The following is an 18,249-nucleotide window of genomic DNA, read 5'->3' on the forward strand; positions in this document are numbered from 1 at the left end:
TAAATTATTATTGATAATATTCGTTTGTGTTTTTTTATTTTATTTTTTATATAAAACCTTGGTTTAAAAAACAAATATATATATAATACTCATGCGCGGCTAGTAGCCGGTTTATCAGAACTATATATCGCTGCATCGGCCCCAGAGAGGATTTAGCGGACCAATGTTCGTAGAGTAAATTGCACCTAAGCTTTGGAGACCTCGGAGGTCTTTTCTTCATATGTATTCAGTAGAAAACTGTAGATCTCACCCCCATCCTTCACATCCCCCCCCCCCCCCCCGGGTCGGCCACGTGTCCCGTTATTAACTGTCCCAGTTTGTCTCCGGCCCGCGGCACGGAATCCCAGCACGTCTCTTGGCGTGTTAAGCGGTTATTATATGGCCTCCGCGGCCTCAAACCCATACAGAGCGTTTCACGATTTACTATGTAAAGAACTCCGCCGTGCACTGCCACAACGTGATGCCTTCCCGACCACGATGTATGGCGGCAAATAACACCTACTGGGGGCCAATCCAGAATAATAATAATCCCGAATAATAATAATCCCGAATAATAATAATAATCCCGAATAATAATAATAATCCCGAATAATAATAATAATCCCGAATAATAATAATAATCCCGAATAATAATAATAATCCCGAATAATAATAATCCCGAATAATAATAATAATCCCGAATAATAATAATCCCGAATAATAATAATAATCCCGAATAATAATAATCCCGAATAATAATAATAATCCCGAATAATAAAATTCCAGAATGATGATGATAATAATAATAATCCAGAATTATCTTGCATCTTTCTTCATATGCAGAGATATTTAGTTATACACTGTTCAAAAGTTTGGGGTCCCTTCGCTGTTTTCATGGAAACCAAGGACATTTCTGGCTGTAACATAATTACAAAAGGGTTTCTAACCATCAATTCTTCTTTTACACTTAAACTTGGATCAGCGGACACAACGTGCCATTGGAACACAGGAGTGATGGGAGTGATAAAGGGCCATTGGAACACAGGAGTGATGGGAGTGATAAAGGGCCATTGGAACACAGGAGTGATGGGAGTGATAAAGGGCCATTGGAACACAGGAGTGATGGGAGTGATAAAGGGCCATTGGAGTACAGGAGTGATGGGAATGATAAAGGGCCATTGGAGTATAGGAGTGATGGGAGTGATAAAGGTCCATTAGAACACAGGAGTGATGGGAGTGATAAAGGGCCATTGGAACAGAGGAGTGATGGGAGTGATAAAGGGCCATTAGAACACAGGAGTGATGGGAGTGATAAAGGGCCATTGGAACACAGGAGTGATGGGAGTGATAAAGGGCCATTGGAACACAGGAGTGATGGGAGTGATAAAGGGCCATTGGAACACAGGAGTGATGGGAGTGATAAAGGGCCATTGGAGTACAGGAGTGATGGGAATGATAAAGGGCCATTGGAGTACAGGAGTGATAAAGGGCCATTAGAACACAGGAGTGATGGGAGTGATAAAGGGCCATTGGAACAGAGGAGTGATGGGAGTGAAAAAAAGGGCCATTGGAACACAGGAGTGATGGGAGTGATAAAGGGCCATTGGAACACAGGAGTGATGGGAGTGATAAAGGGCCATTGGAACACAGGAGTGATAAAGGGCCATTGGAACACAGGAGTGATGGGAGTGATAAAGGGCCATTGGAACACAGGAGTGATGGGAGTGATAAAGGGCCATTGGAGTACAGGAGTGATGGGAGTGATAAAGGGCCATTGGAACACAGGAGTGGTGGGAGTGATAAAGGGCCATTAGAACACAGGAGTGATGGGAGTGATAAAGGGCCATTGGCACACAGGAGTAATGGGAGTGATAAAGGGCCATTGGAACACAGGAGTGATTGGAGTGATAAAGGGCCATTGAAACACAGGAGTGATGGGAGTGATAAAGGGCCATTGGAACACAGGAGTGATGGGAGTGATAAAGGGCCATTGGGACACAGGAGTGATGGGAGTGATAAAGGCCTCTATACGCCTATGAAGAGAGTCCATTAAAAATCAGCCGTTTCCAGCTACAATAGTCATTTACAGCATTAACCCTGTCTGCGCTGGATTTCTGATCCATTCCATGTTATTTTAATGGACAGAATGTGCTTTTCTTTTAAAACCAAGAAAGTGACCTCAAACTTTTGAATGATAGTGAATCTAACACTAGAGGATCAGAGGCTGAGATGGAATGGAAGTTTTACTTTACTGAGGGGGTGGTAGATACATGGAACAGCCTCCCAGCAGAAGTGGTGCTCTCAGTGGCCGCGCAGAATTAATGATCTGGGGTTTATAATACATTCTGGAGTCTTTGGTGTCTTAATCTCCCGGATTGCTTTTTTTAGCTGTTTGTTTCGGTCGTATTCTGCCTTTGACTCATTTTTTTTTTTTAATAAATATGTAGGGAATTTAAAACCTGTTATTTTTGGGGCCGTTTAAAACCATTTTCCTTAATGTCTGGATTTTTACGTTGCTTTCTGTGTGGCCAAAGGGATTTTTTTTGCCCCGTTTTGTTTTCTGATGTCAATAAATGACCCGTCAACACTTCACTTACTGACATACCTGCCAATCCTAGGGCAGAGGCAGGCGGCCGCACGGCACAGATCGTTCATTGCTGAGGGGGTGATGGGAGTTGCAGTTCTGCAGTTGCCTTCTTGGCTTCTGGATAATGGACTGGAGGGGACTGCAACCCCCCTTCCGCTGTCTGAGGATGATGGTGTTTGGAAATCCGCTACACTCAGGGGCCACATCTGACCCCTTGCTGGCTAAGAACAATAACAACAAAAAGGGGGACACGGGTATCTGGATCCCTCCTGGTTGGCAAAGAGTGATGAGGGTTGTAGCTGGCAGGGAGTTGTAGTCCTAAAACCTCAGGAGAGTTGGGTGCACCTCAAAGAATAGCTAGATTTTTTTTCCAAGTCCCCAATCTTGGTCTTTTTTTAATTTATTTGTTCTTGTAGATAACGTATATAAAGGAAAGCCTCTGTTGAGCTATACATTAATTTGTAGTCGAACCACCCCAAGCTGGGCGTGTAGATCAAAACGCACCGTCTACTACTTTTGCATGATACTCTTCTAGATTGTAAGCTCTTTGTGCAAGACCCTCCTAGCCATGTGACGCCCTGCTTGTTATGTCCTGTTATTTACCCATTGTACAGCGCTGTGGAATATGACGGCGCTATATAAAGCAATACATACGGGAATATGATGTGTGGTGTCTCTTGCGGAGATAAGAGCTCTTAAACTAGTTTAAAAAAAAAAAGGAAACCACCTAGAAATCCCACCATCCTCAGCCAGCTAATGAAAGTTTGTGGCAAACGTTCTCTATATTCCATTCCAAAACAAATGTATATTGTAATAAATTACGTTAATCTTTAGGGATTTTCCTCCCCTTTTTTTTTGGCCGGTACCCCGCTGCGGCGAGTGGGTCGGCTTCAGCCCCCTGTTTCCTTTCACACGGACCGCAGTGTTAGGGTTTGATTGACACAAGCTGCCGCGGGACCTCCGGCACAGTGTATGGGCCAAATCTGGACGCCCTCCCATCCCCCGCACCCGCCGAATGATGTGTTTATTAGCCTTTTCTTGTAGGTTTTTGATCTTTTAAATATATTATTTGGCTCCTTTTTAGGGAGGCTGGAATTTGAAGTTATAAATATATATTTGTATATGTATATATATATATGTGTGTCTATGTATATACCGTATATACTGGTGTGTGTATATATATATATATATGTGTGTATATGTATATATAACTATATGTGTATATATGTGTATATATATATATATATATATCTGTGTGTATATGTGTGTGTGTGTGTGTATATGTGTATACCGTATATACTGGTATATATATATATATAATATATATGTTTTCCCTTGAGAAGTAACTGGTTAATAACTAAGCTCATTGAGGGTTTTATATAAAAGGTTTGATAGGTTCTCTTGTAACCATAGCAACTAATAGAATCTTCCCAGCAGCATGATCAGTCCAGTTGCTATGGTGATAATAATCACTTTTTTTTACATAACCCCAAATGAGCGTCGGGAGCCCCTCATTAAGGGAATTCCCCCCTTATGTCTCAGGAATGTTTGGGGCTTCTCCATGCGTCGTTATACTGTATATCACACCGGGGGGGCTTACCTGCCCTTCCGCCCACCAGGGGCAACAAGGACGCAGTCATTGCTTTATTGGTCCTCGGACGTACTCGTTACACATTGGGGGGGGGTGTACTGGGGTAACCGGCGGCCCCCTTGTCCCCGGAGGTCTGTCCTTCTAGATCATACTTTTCTTTTGGGGGGGGGGGGTTGTTTCATTTCTTTGCCCCTGTTGGCAGTTAAATGGTTAAAGTCATGTCAGCCTCCACAACACAGATGCCCCGGGGGCTGCTTCCACCCCAGTTACAAAAGTAGGTACAAAGATAACATTTAAGCCCAAAATTCAGTCCTGCGGGTGAGCGTCTCTCGTGCAATGCGCATTTTTTTGCATTCCGTGCTGTTTTTCCATGTACATGCGCCGGTTTCACGGTACGTCCGCTCACCGCTCAGAGTATCGAGTCCTTCGCCAGTCTTTTACGGGCGGGTGGTTTTATCCTTTCCGACGTGTCCATGACGCCCCGGAACCTGGACGAGGGTTCCCATTGGCTCTGCTGTAACTCTCGTGTGACCCACCAGCCAATAAGAGACCACGACCGTTAGTTCCTCCAGAACAGAGTTCTAGAGCCGGGCGGAGTCTGGATCACCCTGGCCTTGCACCATTCTAAGAAAATAACCTTTTTTTATTATCAATGCAAAAAAATATAAATTAAAATACAAGAAAATGAGAAAAAAAATCTAAATCTAGAACCTAAGCTATCTAGAAGGCCAAACATTTTCACTTATTTAATTAATTGCCTAATAAATTGCCTAAGGTGGTACCTGGGGCAGCCTCACTTAACTGCCCAACCACCCTTGTCAGGAAATTCTTACTTTCTAGGCTCGTTTGGTTGGGTTCTACCCCAGCGGAATACTTAATGTACAGTCCGACGGCCTTATTGATGCCACGCGTGGACTTCTGACTTCTCGCTCCTGTAATTCCTCCAGGACCTGCTGAAACATACCCCCGAGGACCATCCGGACTACCCATGTCTATTAAACGCCCAGAGAAATATCAAGCAGTTAGCAGAGAGAATAAACAAAGGCATGAGGAACGCCGAGGAGGCCGAGAGAGACACCAGGATCCTCCAGGAGATAGAGTCCCATATTGAAGGCATGGAGGACGTAAGTGCCGGTTCCCTAACTAAGGTGTGGGTGGTTATCAGACATCAGCTGGTCTACTTAGCTTTCTACGGAGCGATAACCCCCCGTGCATCTTCTACCCACAGCTCCAAGTTCCTTTCCGGAGGTTTGTGCGGCAGGAGATGGTGGCAGAAGTGGTAAGTTGCGTTCTTCACCTTCTTCTTGGACCGTAACGGGGGTTCAGAGACATTTCCGTGTGTCGGGGGGAATTCGTCTTTCCATCGATCGTAGCTGGTGGAGGAATCCAGGTGACATGAGACATTCCCATCATCAATGTGAGCAGAAGACCACCGGTGGCCTTTAGTTCTCCTCTTAGACTCCTCTGTAATACCTTAGAATGGAGAACCGAGGAGACCATCGTGTAAATGATCGGCAGGTCTTCAACCCCACACTATACTAAACAACGGCCGCAGAAAGTTCTATGGCGAGGGTAGCTACTCTCCCCATAGCACTTGGTCAGTTATGTGAGTGGTTGGTGGGACATCATGGCCCTTGTAGTTCTAGAGCACCTGGGCTTCTACCCGATCGCTTCCTCCATTCTCTGTTATAAGCTAAGATTTCTATTTAAAGTTCTGGAATCCGGACTCCAAAGGGAATGTTTGCGTTGCCCTCCCTACACCATGAGCCGAGACATTTGCCCCCTGACCACCCAGATACTTATCCAGAATCCTCCCACGTCTATAACGTTCATGGACGGTCAAGTTTGGCCACCAACTTCGAAAAAGTAGAAATAAAAGTCGTGGCACATCGAGAAACAACAAAGTCCACCCTCTTGGTCCTTGGCGTCTCGCTGGGCGAGACATTTGCCCCCTGAAACCTTCTCTCTCTCTCTCTGTTCCTCAGAAAGCCGTCGGGGGTAAGAAGGAACGATCGCTTTTCCTGTTTACAGACCTGTTGATTTGCACCACCTCGAAAAGGAAGTCGGGGTCCCTGCGCCGCAGTTCAATGAGCTTGTGAGTATCCTCGCCGATCTTTTTGACCAATCGCAACGTAGAGCGTGAAATGCATTCTCTACACAAAGCATCCCTAGAAATTCTAGAACACTGAGTATTTATAGTTTTATTTGGTGTTTCTGTACTCTTTCATGTCTAACGCCAACACTGCTTTTACCCTTTACACTCCCCCCCCCTCTATATCGTACTTTTAACACTTTAAAGGCCACTGGTCACGAAAGAGTTAATTAGCCGCGTAAGAAGCAGATCCGTCTCTAGATACCAGCGGCTGGCACCGGGACGGCTCGGGCTCTTCCAGGCTTCCAATTTTCTGGCATCAAAACACAGGAGAAGCTATTTGTTATACGGGGAGGGGGAAAAAAAGAAGGATACATTGTAATCGGTCTTTATGGATCCAGAAAAGGGGGGGCCTTTCGGAAAAATTCCAGAATTCCTGGAAAATGATGAGATCTTCTAAGAATAAAAAGCATTCCTACCTTGCTGGGGATGCCGAGCATGATAGGAGTTATAGCCTACGGCAAATAGAAGTAAGGCTACCTATATGCGTGCGGCGGTACGGTAAGAGTTAAATTGGGTATTTTCACTAACACGCTGAGAGGACCCTCTGTGCCGACTGTAGCGGGCCGGTTCTGGTTCAGACCCCGTCGTATGTAGGGACTATGTAGGGTGCTGCGGGAATTCTTGTCGCCGTATGATAAGTAATAATTTGTTAGCTGCCCCCAGTGTCGCATTCCCCGCAGGCATTTGAAGGGCCGATGGAGCCCCCGTGTGGTCATTTCTGGAAATGCGGGGGGAAACATAACGGGCTTGTGTTGCAGGTACACGGCGGCCAGCGTCATCGACATCACCAGCAAATACAAACTGCTCTGGAAACTGCCCCTGGAGGACGTGGATATCGTGAAAGGTACGCGGGGGGGGCTTTATCCCCCGGGACGAGGGGCATGTTCTCTAAATCTTACTGGCTCTTGTGGCTGCGGGTATCATACATGCGTTTAACACGGAAAAATCCCCCATGTATAAAATACAATGTATATATATTATATTTTATATAAAGTATTATTGGCTATACATAAAGCAGTTCCTGGGTTGCGTCTACGCGTTGCGCCACTGTGCGCTGGCCAATCAGGAGCAGCCGCTTCATTGCACGAGTAACGCAGATCCCCATAGGCGTATATTAGTAATGGCGGGGTACTGGGTTGTCGGGGAGTGGTATCGGACTCTTAACAAGGGTCCCTGTGCTTGTTGCCCCTTGTTTACCCAATCATTTGCCCACCCCTGGAACTGCTCTGGCTTTTGCCCCCCTCACCCAGGAACCTCCCAAGCCTCCAACCGAGACAGCATACAGAAAACCATCAGCCGCCTGGACGAGGACCTGAGCACCATGGGGCAGATCAGCAAACTCTCCGAGACCCTCAGCTTCCCACACCAGGTGAGCACTCCTAACAGGAGACATTTTTATGCGCCCCGACTTATATCCTAGCATACCTTTATCCATAGGGGCTTTTTTTTAGTGACAAAAAGAGTTGTACATGCTTTGTAGAACCTTCTAGAAGAGTTGGTAGTACCTTGAGTGTTAAATCCCAGTCTATGTACCAAAAAAAATGACAATGCGTGGAATAATTTGTTCTTGGAATATATTTCGTTTATTTTTCATGTTGTAGTCTGCATTTTTCTGTTAAAATATGCAATTTGAATATATTAACATTTAAATATATTTATTGATTAAAAATAAAATGTCATTTTCTGGGCTGGGCAGAGCCTCGATGACGTCATCAAAGATATGATGGCATCAGTGCATCGCGAGCTGGCCGAGAAGCAATCGCTCGCTTTCACCATGTCCTTCCCACCCAACAAAGTGGAGCTGACCACCGCGAAGGCGGACGGCACCGAATCCTTCATCTTTGAGTTCAGCAACCCGGAAGCCCGGCTCCACTTTGAGCACGCCTTCGATGACGCAAAGAAGAAACTAGGTAGTCCGCTTCAGGGGGAGGCTGCGTGTCTTCACGCGTCCGCCGGGTGGTCCATCGGAAGACGTCCTGGAGAACATTAGCGGGGTCGCAGGTTCCTTGCCCGAAATGAGACCGCAATCTTGTGCCATACAGCCGCGGCCGTCTCCTTCTGGTTCCAGGACCACCGGTGTTCCTTAGAACTTCCATAGGAAAGTTCTCCAGGGCGTCTCTCCACCCCACTGTCCACCTTCACCAGGAGGGTTACAGAGTAGGAAGGTCTCAAATCCTAGTCAACAGGGGCATCTCCATTATAATTGACCCCCTAGAAAAAGAAACCTATACATACTATTTGAGACACATTATTTTATTGTCTCTTTTTGCCCCCCGGGGTGATGTGTGACTTCGACCCGGTGAAACTTTCTCCAACGGTGGAGACAGGGAGTCCTCGAATCACTATTAATATATATAGACACCCAATTATTAGCCCGTTATCAAAACGTCTTAGTTGTCCCTTAAAATTGCTTGTTGCACCAGATCCCCTGAATTCATCTCCTGCTTTACAGCATCCAGTAAGAACTATCTGGACCCCGAGTTCCTGAAGGCCATTCCCATCATGAAGACCAGGAGTGGGATGCAGGTACGTTAAAAAAAAAAAAAATGAGAATCCACCTCTTTTTGTGCCGACAGCAGTTCCTTTGTCATTGTGAACGTTCTGTCTCCATGGCAGTTTTCCTGCGCGTCTCCCAGTCAGAGCGGCGCGGAGAACGTCCGCGAGGTGTGGGTGTGTAACAGCGACGGCTACGTGGGCCAGGTCTGCCTCCTGAGTATCAGGAACGAGCCCACGGTAGAAGCGTGCATTGCCGTCTGCTCCGCCAGGATCCTGTGCATCGCGTCCGTGCCGGGGCTGAAGAGGAGCTACAGGTAAGCGCGCGGTTGGGGGGGGGGGGCGTCTCGTACCCGGGTGGTGGGGACAGCGGAGGACCTAATGGTGGTGCCAACCATTTCCCAAAGACCAGGGATGTTCCACAAGCTAGCATCTTATGTATAGAGCGCCAGCAGCTTCCGTAGCGCTGGGGGAAGAGGGACCTGGTCTTGTGAGCTTACAATCTATTATTATGTAGATTGTTTAGGGGGTTTCCCAAAGTGTTGGAGAACTTTGGTTGCTGTCACTTAAAACTTCTTGAAATGTTGCGAGGGTTCTTTTGGTCATCGATCCATTCTCTGGAAGATGGTGTTCCTTTAACACAGGTGGGTGCCGTAGACTGTCTATCAGCCTAGTGTTGACCCGTCGTATGGAGTAAGTGTGCGGTGCGGTAGACGTGTCCTACAGAGATAGATCCGTTGTGGCATTCCTGACTTTCTCAAGATATAAATGATACGAATACTGGAAAATATGACCCAGATGTTCAGAGACTTCCGTGGGTGGGGAGGGGGGGGGGCGATTTATATTTATTTTTCTAGGAATTGGGGGATTAGCCTTCAAACTGTGCCGTGACTTTCGATTATTGATGAGCTACGAGAATGGTGGAATGGTGGTGGAGTCAGGGATTTAAGCCGCGGAAGATCCAGAACGCTGGCGTAGACCGTGAAGGAATGTACTGTGTAGAGGCGATAACGAGCTTCATTCAGGCTGTGCTTTGAAAGAGTAGATAACGTTCCTTGACGTTCCTCCAGTTGCGTGTTGCGTTGCGTGTTGCCTCCAGCAATGGGGTAGAACATGGTTTGGGACCTGAAGGGTATTTAGTGGCTGTGGGGCCTGGAGATGAAACCCTGTGATGAGCCCTGGTTTTAATTGGAAATGTTCCTGGCGGTGGGTTCACTGGGAATGTCACCGGCAACGTCCCATTCTTCTCCAGGGAGAGGCCCAGACCTCTGGCGAGTCAGACGTCGGAGCAGGTTCCACCGGCCCTCGACGGACCGGCTGCCCAGCAGTGCCTTCACATCTCGATCTCCGGCTCGTCGCTGGAGCTCTCCGAGCACACCGACAGCGCCAGCCGCGACCTGGTCCCTTTTGACAGTGACGACACAGATGACGAGTCCTCCCCGAGCCCGTCCGGCACGCTGCAGACCAGCCGCTCCACCATCTCCTCCAGCTTTGGAAGTAAGCATTGGCTCCCGCAGCGAAAACGCTCCGCCGGTTTTTATGTCTCTGGCGCTTTGCTCTGCTAGCCTGGCGACCGTCCTACATCTCCGCTCAACGTGGTTACAGTAATCGCCTCCTTCCAAACACAGATCCACCGCCCAGTCCGTAACATAAAACTCCGTTCCATCTCAGTCTCTGACTCTCTAGTGCTGGATTCCGGTCTCTTGTAACTTTCCTCCTCCTTTGAAATAAATTCCCTCCTGTACTTTGTTAAATCCTTTTATGTATTTAAATGTCTCTCCCACTCTCTCCCATCCTCTCCTCTCTCTCTTCTCTTCCATCCCCTTCTCTCTCTCTTCTCTCCCATTCCCTTCTCTCTCTTTTCGCCCATCCCATTCTCTCTCTTCTCTCCCAACCCCTTCTCTCTCCCCTTGCTCCCATCCCCTTCTCTCTCCCTTCCCCTTCTCTCTCCTCTCTCCCATCCCCTTCTCTCTCCTCTCTCCCATCCCCTTCTCTCTCCTCTCTCCCATCCCCTTCTCTCTCCTCTCTCCCATCCCCTTCTCTCTCCTCTCTCCCATCCCCTTCTCTCTCCTCTCTCCCATCCCCTTCTCTCTCTCCTCTCTCCCATCCCCTTCTCTCTCTCCTCTCTCCCATCCCCTTCTCTCTCCTCTCTCCCATCCCCTTCTCTCTCTCCTCTCTCCCATCCCCTTCTCTCGCTCCTCTCTCCCATCCCCTTCTCTCGCTCCTCTCTCCCATCCCCTTCTCTCGCTCCTCTCTCCCATCCCCTTCTCTCTCCTCTCTCCCATCCCCTTCTCTCTCTCCTCTCTCCCATCCTCTCTCCCATCCCCTTCTCTCTCTCCTCTCTCCCATCCTCTTTTCTCTCCCATCCCCTTTTCTCTCCCATCCCCTTTTCTCTCCCATTCCCTTTTTCTCTCCCATCCCCTTCTCTCTCCTCTCTCCCATGCCTTCTCTCTCCCCTTGCTCCCATCCCCTTCTCTCTCCCTTCCCCTTCTCTCTCCTCTCTCCCATCCCCTTCTCTCTCCTCTCTCCCATCCCCTTCTCTCTCCTCTCTCCCATCCCCTTCTCTCTCCTCTCTCCCATCCCCTTCTCTCTCCTCTCTCCCATCCCCTTCTCTCTCTCCTCTCTCCCATCCCCTTCTCTCTCTCCTCTCTCCCATCCCCTTCTCTCTCTCCTCTCTCCCATCCCCTTCTCTCTCCTCTCTCCCATCCCCTTCTCTCTCTCCTCTCTCCCATCCCCTTCTCTCTCTCCTCTCTCCCATCCCCTTCTCTCTCCTGTCTCCCATCCCCTTCTCTCTCTCCTCTCTCCCATCCCCTTCTCTCGCTCCTCTCTCCCATCCCCTTCTCTCGCTCCTCTCTCCCATCCCCTTCTCTCGCTCCTCTCTCCCATCCCCTTCTCTCTCCTCTCTCCCATCCCCTTCTCTCTCTCCTCTCTCCCATCCTCTCTCCCATCCCCTTCTCTCTCTCCTCTCTCCCATCCTCTTTTCTCTCCCATCCCCTTTTCTCTCCCATCCCCTTTTCTCTCCCATTCCCTTTTTCTCTCCCATCCCCTTCTCTCTCCTCTCTCCCATGCCTTCTCTCACGTCCCCTCCCTCTTCTCTCCCCCAAGCCGGAGATACTGAGTTCTCTTAGTCTTTCCTGTTGATTTTTATTCTGCAGACCGTTCCTTATTTAAGTCGCTCTCCTCTGAACTCTCTCCAATATGTTGATGTCGTTCTGGAGTCTCGTATTACGTGTCCTCGAGTCTGAGTTAACACTTTTCTAATTAAAGCCTTAAACTTGTCTTCAAGTCGAATCTTACATGCAGCGGGCGAGAGGAACCGGATACCCATTAGATCTCTAGAACATCTCGTTGTGATTTGGTTCTTGTGCAGACGCTTCGCTGTAGCTTTTGTATTTCAGCCGCTCTTCTTAGAATGTAACAATGGGGCAACAAAAACTGTGGCAACAATGTTTCAAGATTTCGGGGGACATCTGTACCCCATTAACCGTAATCAGCGGGTGGTGATCTGCTTTGTCTCTGGTAACGAGTCGTTGCTGTGTGTTCTCTCCATCAGACGAGGAGATGCAAAGTGCCAAGGACACCACCGCCGAGACCACCAGCTCGGAGGAAGAGCAGGAATCCGGTTTCCTCCCGATCCCCAGCACGTTCAACCAGAACAGAGACAGCGAGAGCCCGCCGGATGACAGCGCGGCGAGGAGGTCCAGCCGAGGCTCCTTCTCGCGGGGAAGTCTGGAGGACCTTCTGAGCATTGACCCAGAAGCCTATCAGAGCTCCATGTGGCTGGGCACAGAGGACGGCTGGTGAGTGAGGAACCTGTATGAATCCAAAATCATTTCCCCAACGCGCTGCAAAAATCACCAAGGCCAACCCTCACCAACAGTAGGGGGCGCGCTAAACCTGGGGCTACTTTATCACACATGGGTGTATATAATACATAGAAGACCCCGTGTCTGCGTGTCATGTTCTAAAACATTGGCCGGCCAATGGGACGGTATCGAGGCAGAGATTCAGCCTCCCATTGGCTGGATGGTTCCCCTTTCTATTACTGTATCCAGTACACGGGGCCGCCGCTTGTGATTCTCGGTACTGATTACTCCCTGTTTCGCAGCATCCATGTCTACCAGTCTTCGGACAACATCCGCAACCGCAAAAACAGCATGAAGATGCAGCATTCGGCTTCCGTTATGTGTATCCTGTAAGTATCCCCCGTTACCGTGACGCCCCCGTCTCGGATTGTGTCCCCTCTTGCGCCCTGTACCCTCGCACACGTAACTTTCCTAATTAAATTATGAAGAAATGGCAAAAAGAGTCTACACGGAAACGTTTGAGAAGATTCGACCTATCGGCGCTCGCTTTTGTGTCACGTGACCCATGTCCTGCGGCTCCTGCTTTAGCATTAAAACCCCATTGAGATCATCCATGTCGATGTTTAAACGTTAACCCCAAATCTTCCTAATAGCTTTTCTAGAAATACGATTCATTTGACTTCTTATTTTTTATTAATTTTCCAAAACAAAGGGATTAATTTTTTTATTTTTTTTAAAATGTTTTTTTTTTTTTTTTTTAAATGTTTTTTTTTTTTTTTTTACAGCTATCTGGATAATCAGGTGTTTGTATCGCTGGCCAATGGAGAGCTGATCGTGTATCAGAGGGAAGCAGGTGAGTGAGTCTTCCTGAGTGTCACTCAGCGTTACAGATGAGGTTTATGTATAAAGTCTGCAGCATTTAAATACCCCCCCTCCACTGGATTCTTTCTGTGCTCCCCCCCAATAGCAACGTTTCCTAATCCTTCTCTAACCACAGACCCCCAAAATACAGCTTTCCTTCCTGACCCCCCCTCGTAAAACTTCTTCCTACCATAACCTTTTGGAGTTAAGAACTTTCCCCCTGTGTTATAAAGAACATATGAACCGAACTGCGCATGTTCTGCCGTATTGCGTGTTTTTTTTGCACTGTATATTAGGCGGTTCTTTATAAAATTTAATTATACATTTTATTGTTTTTTTTATTATTGTTCTTTTTAATTCAGGAAGTTTCTGGGACCCTCAAAATTCAAAAACTCTCCCTCTCGGCTCCCCCGGCAGCCCAGTAACGAAAATGGTGTCGGTCTCCGGCAAGCTGTGGTGCGGATGCCAGAACAGAATCACCGTTTTTAACACCAGCTCCCTGCTCCAGGAGGTAATTACCCCCAAAAATCCAGCCAGGAGGGGGCGCTGCATCATAAATATTTATGGCCCCTCCCCTTTTTTTGCCTCCCACCAATCAGCTTTTTACGGAAGCTAGTTTTTGAGAACGGGGAATAATGAATTTGCCCATTATGTTACATTTTTGGTGTGTTTTTTTTTTCTGTTACACGTAACACGCATTTTCTTTCTGCCCCAGCACGCGTTTCACATCGGGCAGGATCAGAGCCGCAGCGTCACGTGCATGGTGAGCTCGTGCCTCGGAATGTGGATCGCCTTACAAAGCAGCGCGCAGGTCCGGCTTTACCACGCCACCAACTTCGAGCAGCTGGCAGAGGTTGATATTGCCCCACCTGTGCACAAAATGCTAGCAGGTAACTACTGTCGGTTCCTGGACCTCTCCAAAACCGATCACATAATAGCCTTATTCCTCCCCAGAACCTCAGGATGAGAACCGGCTCTCTGTGGAGAGAATCTCATGTCTGGCCGCCAGTGTCATGGGATATTTTGAGTGACCTCTGCAGAGGCACCACACTGAGCTGATGGTTTATGGCAGTACTGATGAAGTCCGTTCCTCCATAGACTTTCATTAGTCAGAGAGTCCGGCTGTGTGATTTAGACCGAGCCGTTCTATTGTTTCCCACAGGCCGTGTGATAAGAAGTCGGGGTGTTTGTCTAGTAGATGGGGGTTCAGATAACAGAGCGAGGCTGATACGCAGCTGCATGAAAACAGGATATTATGGGGCAAAAACTATAACTGGGGTAGAAAAACAAAAAACATATTTTTAATCTGATTAAAAAAATAAAAATAGAATTAGTTCCAAAGGAGCAGTCAAAGTTTTTTTTTTTTATCGAACAAAATTGAAGCCTCGTCAGGTGGAAGAGATAAAAACAGAGGTGTTATTGTTTGGTGTCGCTGGGCTATGATGTCACGGGCGGACAGTCTGACCAAACCCGGGCCACAAATATTTAAGATGATAAACTGTTATTTGCCCCTGCGCGGCGCTCCACTCGCAAGCCTCGGAAGTCTCCGGCAACAAATATTTTGAGCGAAAGCGAAAAACCACGAAGGTCCCAGACGTGGGGCTTCTTACCGTAAACAATTTCCTGGGTTTTTTTTATGAAAAATATTTGTTTCGGAACGTGTCTCGATGTGACGATAACCCCGGCGCCTTTCTGATGGGTTTTTTTTTTTTTTCCTCAAGGCTCCGACGCCATCATCCGGCAGCATAAGTCGGCGTGTCTGCGAATTACGGCTCTGCTGGCCTGCAAGGACCTTCTGTGGATCGGGACCAGCGCTGGCGTGGTGCTCACCCTCTCCGTCCCTTCCAGCCCCAACTCCCTGAAGGGTCCGCTCAACCCGGTGGGACTGTCGCAGGGGCACACGGGCCACGTCCGCTTCCTCACCTCCGTGGAGCTGCCCGAAGGGTTTGACGTCAACTTCCCGCTGCCGGGAGATCTGGGTGGGTATCTGCTGTCACATCGGAAGGTGTGTTAGATGCCTCCAGTAGGTCTCCGTTTGGGGTTGCCATATCAGCTACTTTTGCGAGCCAACATCTCCAACATGTGGGATCCCGCGTCCAATAAAATAATCGGCAGCCGTGAAACACGGATAGATTTTGTAAATGCCGCCCAAGAACCTATTGGCCCATTTGGAATTCCTGTTAGGGGCGTCCATGTTCCTCTCCTGGGACTTCTTCCCCGGCATTAGCCCTCACCACCTCTGCTGGGAGGCTGATCCATCCCTCTATAACTCTGCCATAACATTACCCCTAGTTTTAAGGGAAAGGCTGGTGGCTTTAAATACCAATATAGGATTTTTTTTTTTTAAATCCCACCCTACAATTCATTTTATTGAGGACCACCCTTAAAAATAATATCAGTGATATTGAATGTCATCATTATTTAAGTTTTGTTTGCACATCATCAATAATAATAATATAAATATTAATAAAATAATAATATAAATATTAATACAAATAATAATAAAATAATATTAATAATAGTAATATAAATATTAATAAAAATAATAATAAAGTAATGTTAATTCTAGTAATATAAATAGTAATAAAAAAAAATAATAAAATAATATTAATAATAATAGTAATATAAATAGTAATAAAAAATAATAATAAAATAATATTAATAACAATAATAGTAATAAACATAATAATAAAATATTAATAATAATATTAATTGTATTAATACTATTAATATTATTATTAATACTATTAATAATAATATTAATAGTATTAATACAATAATAAGTAATAATGTTATTATTGTTGTTATTATCCGCCTTTGTAAGGGAGGAGAAGGGAGAGAACGTCAGGGCAGACGATGATTGAGTTCTGGGGCCCCGAGACGTTTGAACCGAATATCTCCCGTCTAATGCCATACAAGAAGCGGAAGCCATAGGTAGCTTTGATGAATGGCCGCCATACAACGTGTCTCTTACGCCTCTTCTCATCTCACAGGCAACGAGCAGACGTCCGACACAGAAACGAGGGACTCCGCCAGACACCGGCCTTCCGCCATCAATCAGTCCAAGTCCAAAATCCTGGTCATCAGCGGCGGAGACGGATACGAGGACTTCAGACTCACCAACAGCAGCGAGACGGTGGGGAGGGACGACAGCACCAACCACCTTCTCCTTTGGAGGGTGTGAGGTGGGATGTGGGCCGCCATGTCCCACGCCGCCCCTGGTTGTCCCCCCCCTTCTTCTCCATTGACTTGTTGTTAAAATATAACCTGCTGAAAAGGTCCATAGGTGATTTTGTTCCAAAGCAAAGCAGGGCCTGAAGCCTTCCTTCCCGGGGGGCTTTAATCTGTGCCTAGGAGCGCGCGGCTGTTTGGCCAAAGATTCGTTGTTACGGAAACGGCATATTTTACAATGTAAAGGAAACGGGAGGAAGAAACCAAAGCCCTCGCTAACCACGCGGTACATGCGCTCAAAGACGGTGCCTACAGCCAAAGCTTAATGGGGAACGAATGGACCCCTTGGTCTCCTGTCCGCTCCGGTCCGCTTATACCTGTCCAAAGCTCCTTCCGGTCTCTCTATTACGGTATCAACCCCCGCTTAGTGGACATTGGCCTCGGAAACTTGGTGGAACGTCGGCACTCCTCTCCGGCACTAACACCAGAGGCATCATCCGTGGTCCACTTACCAAACTGGAGGTCCGACTGGTACGCTCCATATCTGTGGCTTTAAAACTGGGCTCCCTAGGCCAACTATATATATATATATATATATATATATATATATATATATATATATATATATATATATATATATATATATATATATATATATATAAAATGTTCTTATTTATTGTCAAGTGGAAGCTTGCGTAAAAATGTTAATATTTTTTAGTGCGGAGAGATTGGGGGCCGGATGGCTTCACCGATCTCTCTAAGCCCAGAGGTAATACCCTAAGAGAGGGTCTTATTTTGGCACCGGGGGGGTCAGGACCATTGCCTTAAGGAGAACGCTGACTTTCTCATCTGAACGAGGATAGATCTCCCCGGAGCTTCGCTTTTTCTTTTTGGTTTGCGTGTTCCTGGGTTCACAGACATCAGCCGACTTTCATGAAAAATCCTTATTCTAAAATAGTTTTCTTCTTTTTATTCCATTTTTTTTAGGATAACCTCCCCTCTTCTTGGCAGTGTCCAAAAAAAAAAAAAAAAAAAAAAAAAAAAAAGGGCTTTAAAATATCTTTTATTGGCTTTTAATTCGTTAAAAATCTTCCTTTTAACCAATTTTTTTTCCGATTTATTTATTTTATTATTTTTTTGCTGTTTTTAAAAAAAAATGTGTTTATTTTCTTAGATGGGGCCTTTAAGACAGTAAACACTCTCAGCCGTGGCTTGCGGCAATGGGAATTCTTCACTTATAATTGTCAGAGCACTTAGGCGGAAGGTCATGGAGAATACAAAGGTAACTTTGGGGCCGCTAGTGTTAAAAAGTACGTAAATACACCGTTTAGCAGGTGGGGTCCCAATTCTCAGAGCAGTGATTCTTATAATAGAAGGAAATTATTTAGAGACCCAGATATTGGATAATTGCTCCAGGCGGGGGCAGATCTAACAAAATTAGGTAATTTTGCCTATCTAGTGACGGTCTTGGTTAATTTAAACCCCGGGTCGTAGCGTAGCTGTTGCTGGCAATATAGCCACGGGGGTAATATGGATACAAGCCGTGGTATTTCAATTTTAAATGTAAATTATTTAACCCATTCCGTGGATTTCCGTGGCTAAACCC

The 18,249-nt window shown here is 46.7% G+C and overlaps 1 protein-coding gene across 1 annotated transcript in view; it reads left to right on the forward strand.

Moving 5' to 3' along the window:
* The window catches only part of LOC149281178 (rho guanine nucleotide exchange factor 17-like), an 82,670-nt gene extending 66,014 nt beyond the window's left edge, over positions 1-16,656 (forward strand). The window contains exons 6-21 of the mRNA XM_089499536.1: positions 5,105-5,281; positions 5,386-5,436; positions 6,143-6,252; positions 7,071-7,156; positions 7,563-7,681; positions 8,009-8,222; positions 8,765-8,838; positions 8,929-9,122; positions 10,058-10,302; positions 12,359-12,605; positions 12,914-13,000; positions 13,397-13,464; positions 13,835-13,983; positions 14,188-14,362; positions 15,194-15,451; positions 16,466-16,656. Coding sequence (XP_089355662.1) covers positions 5,105-5,281; positions 5,386-5,436; positions 6,143-6,252; positions 7,071-7,156; positions 7,563-7,681; positions 8,009-8,222; positions 8,765-8,838; positions 8,929-9,122; positions 10,058-10,302; positions 12,359-12,605; positions 12,914-13,000; positions 13,397-13,464; positions 13,835-13,983; positions 14,188-14,362; positions 15,194-15,451; positions 16,466-16,656 — 2,445 coding nt within the window. The remainder of the gene's footprint in view (positions 1-5,104; positions 5,282-5,385; positions 5,437-6,142; positions 6,253-7,070; positions 7,157-7,562; positions 7,682-8,008; positions 8,223-8,764; positions 8,839-8,928; positions 9,123-10,057; positions 10,303-12,358; positions 12,606-12,913; positions 13,001-13,396; positions 13,465-13,834; positions 13,984-14,187; positions 14,363-15,193; positions 15,452-16,465) is intronic.
* Positions 16,657-18,249: the final 1,593 nt, after the last annotated feature.

Source organism: Sceloporus occidentalis, unplaced genomic scaffold (genome assembly GCF_023333645.1).
Source record: "Sceloporus occidentalis isolate IW3139 unplaced genomic scaffold, rSceOcc1.0.p SCAF_137, whole genome shotgun sequence".
NCBI lineage: Eukaryota > Metazoa > Chordata > Lepidosauria > Squamata > Phrynosomatidae > Sceloporus > Sceloporus occidentalis.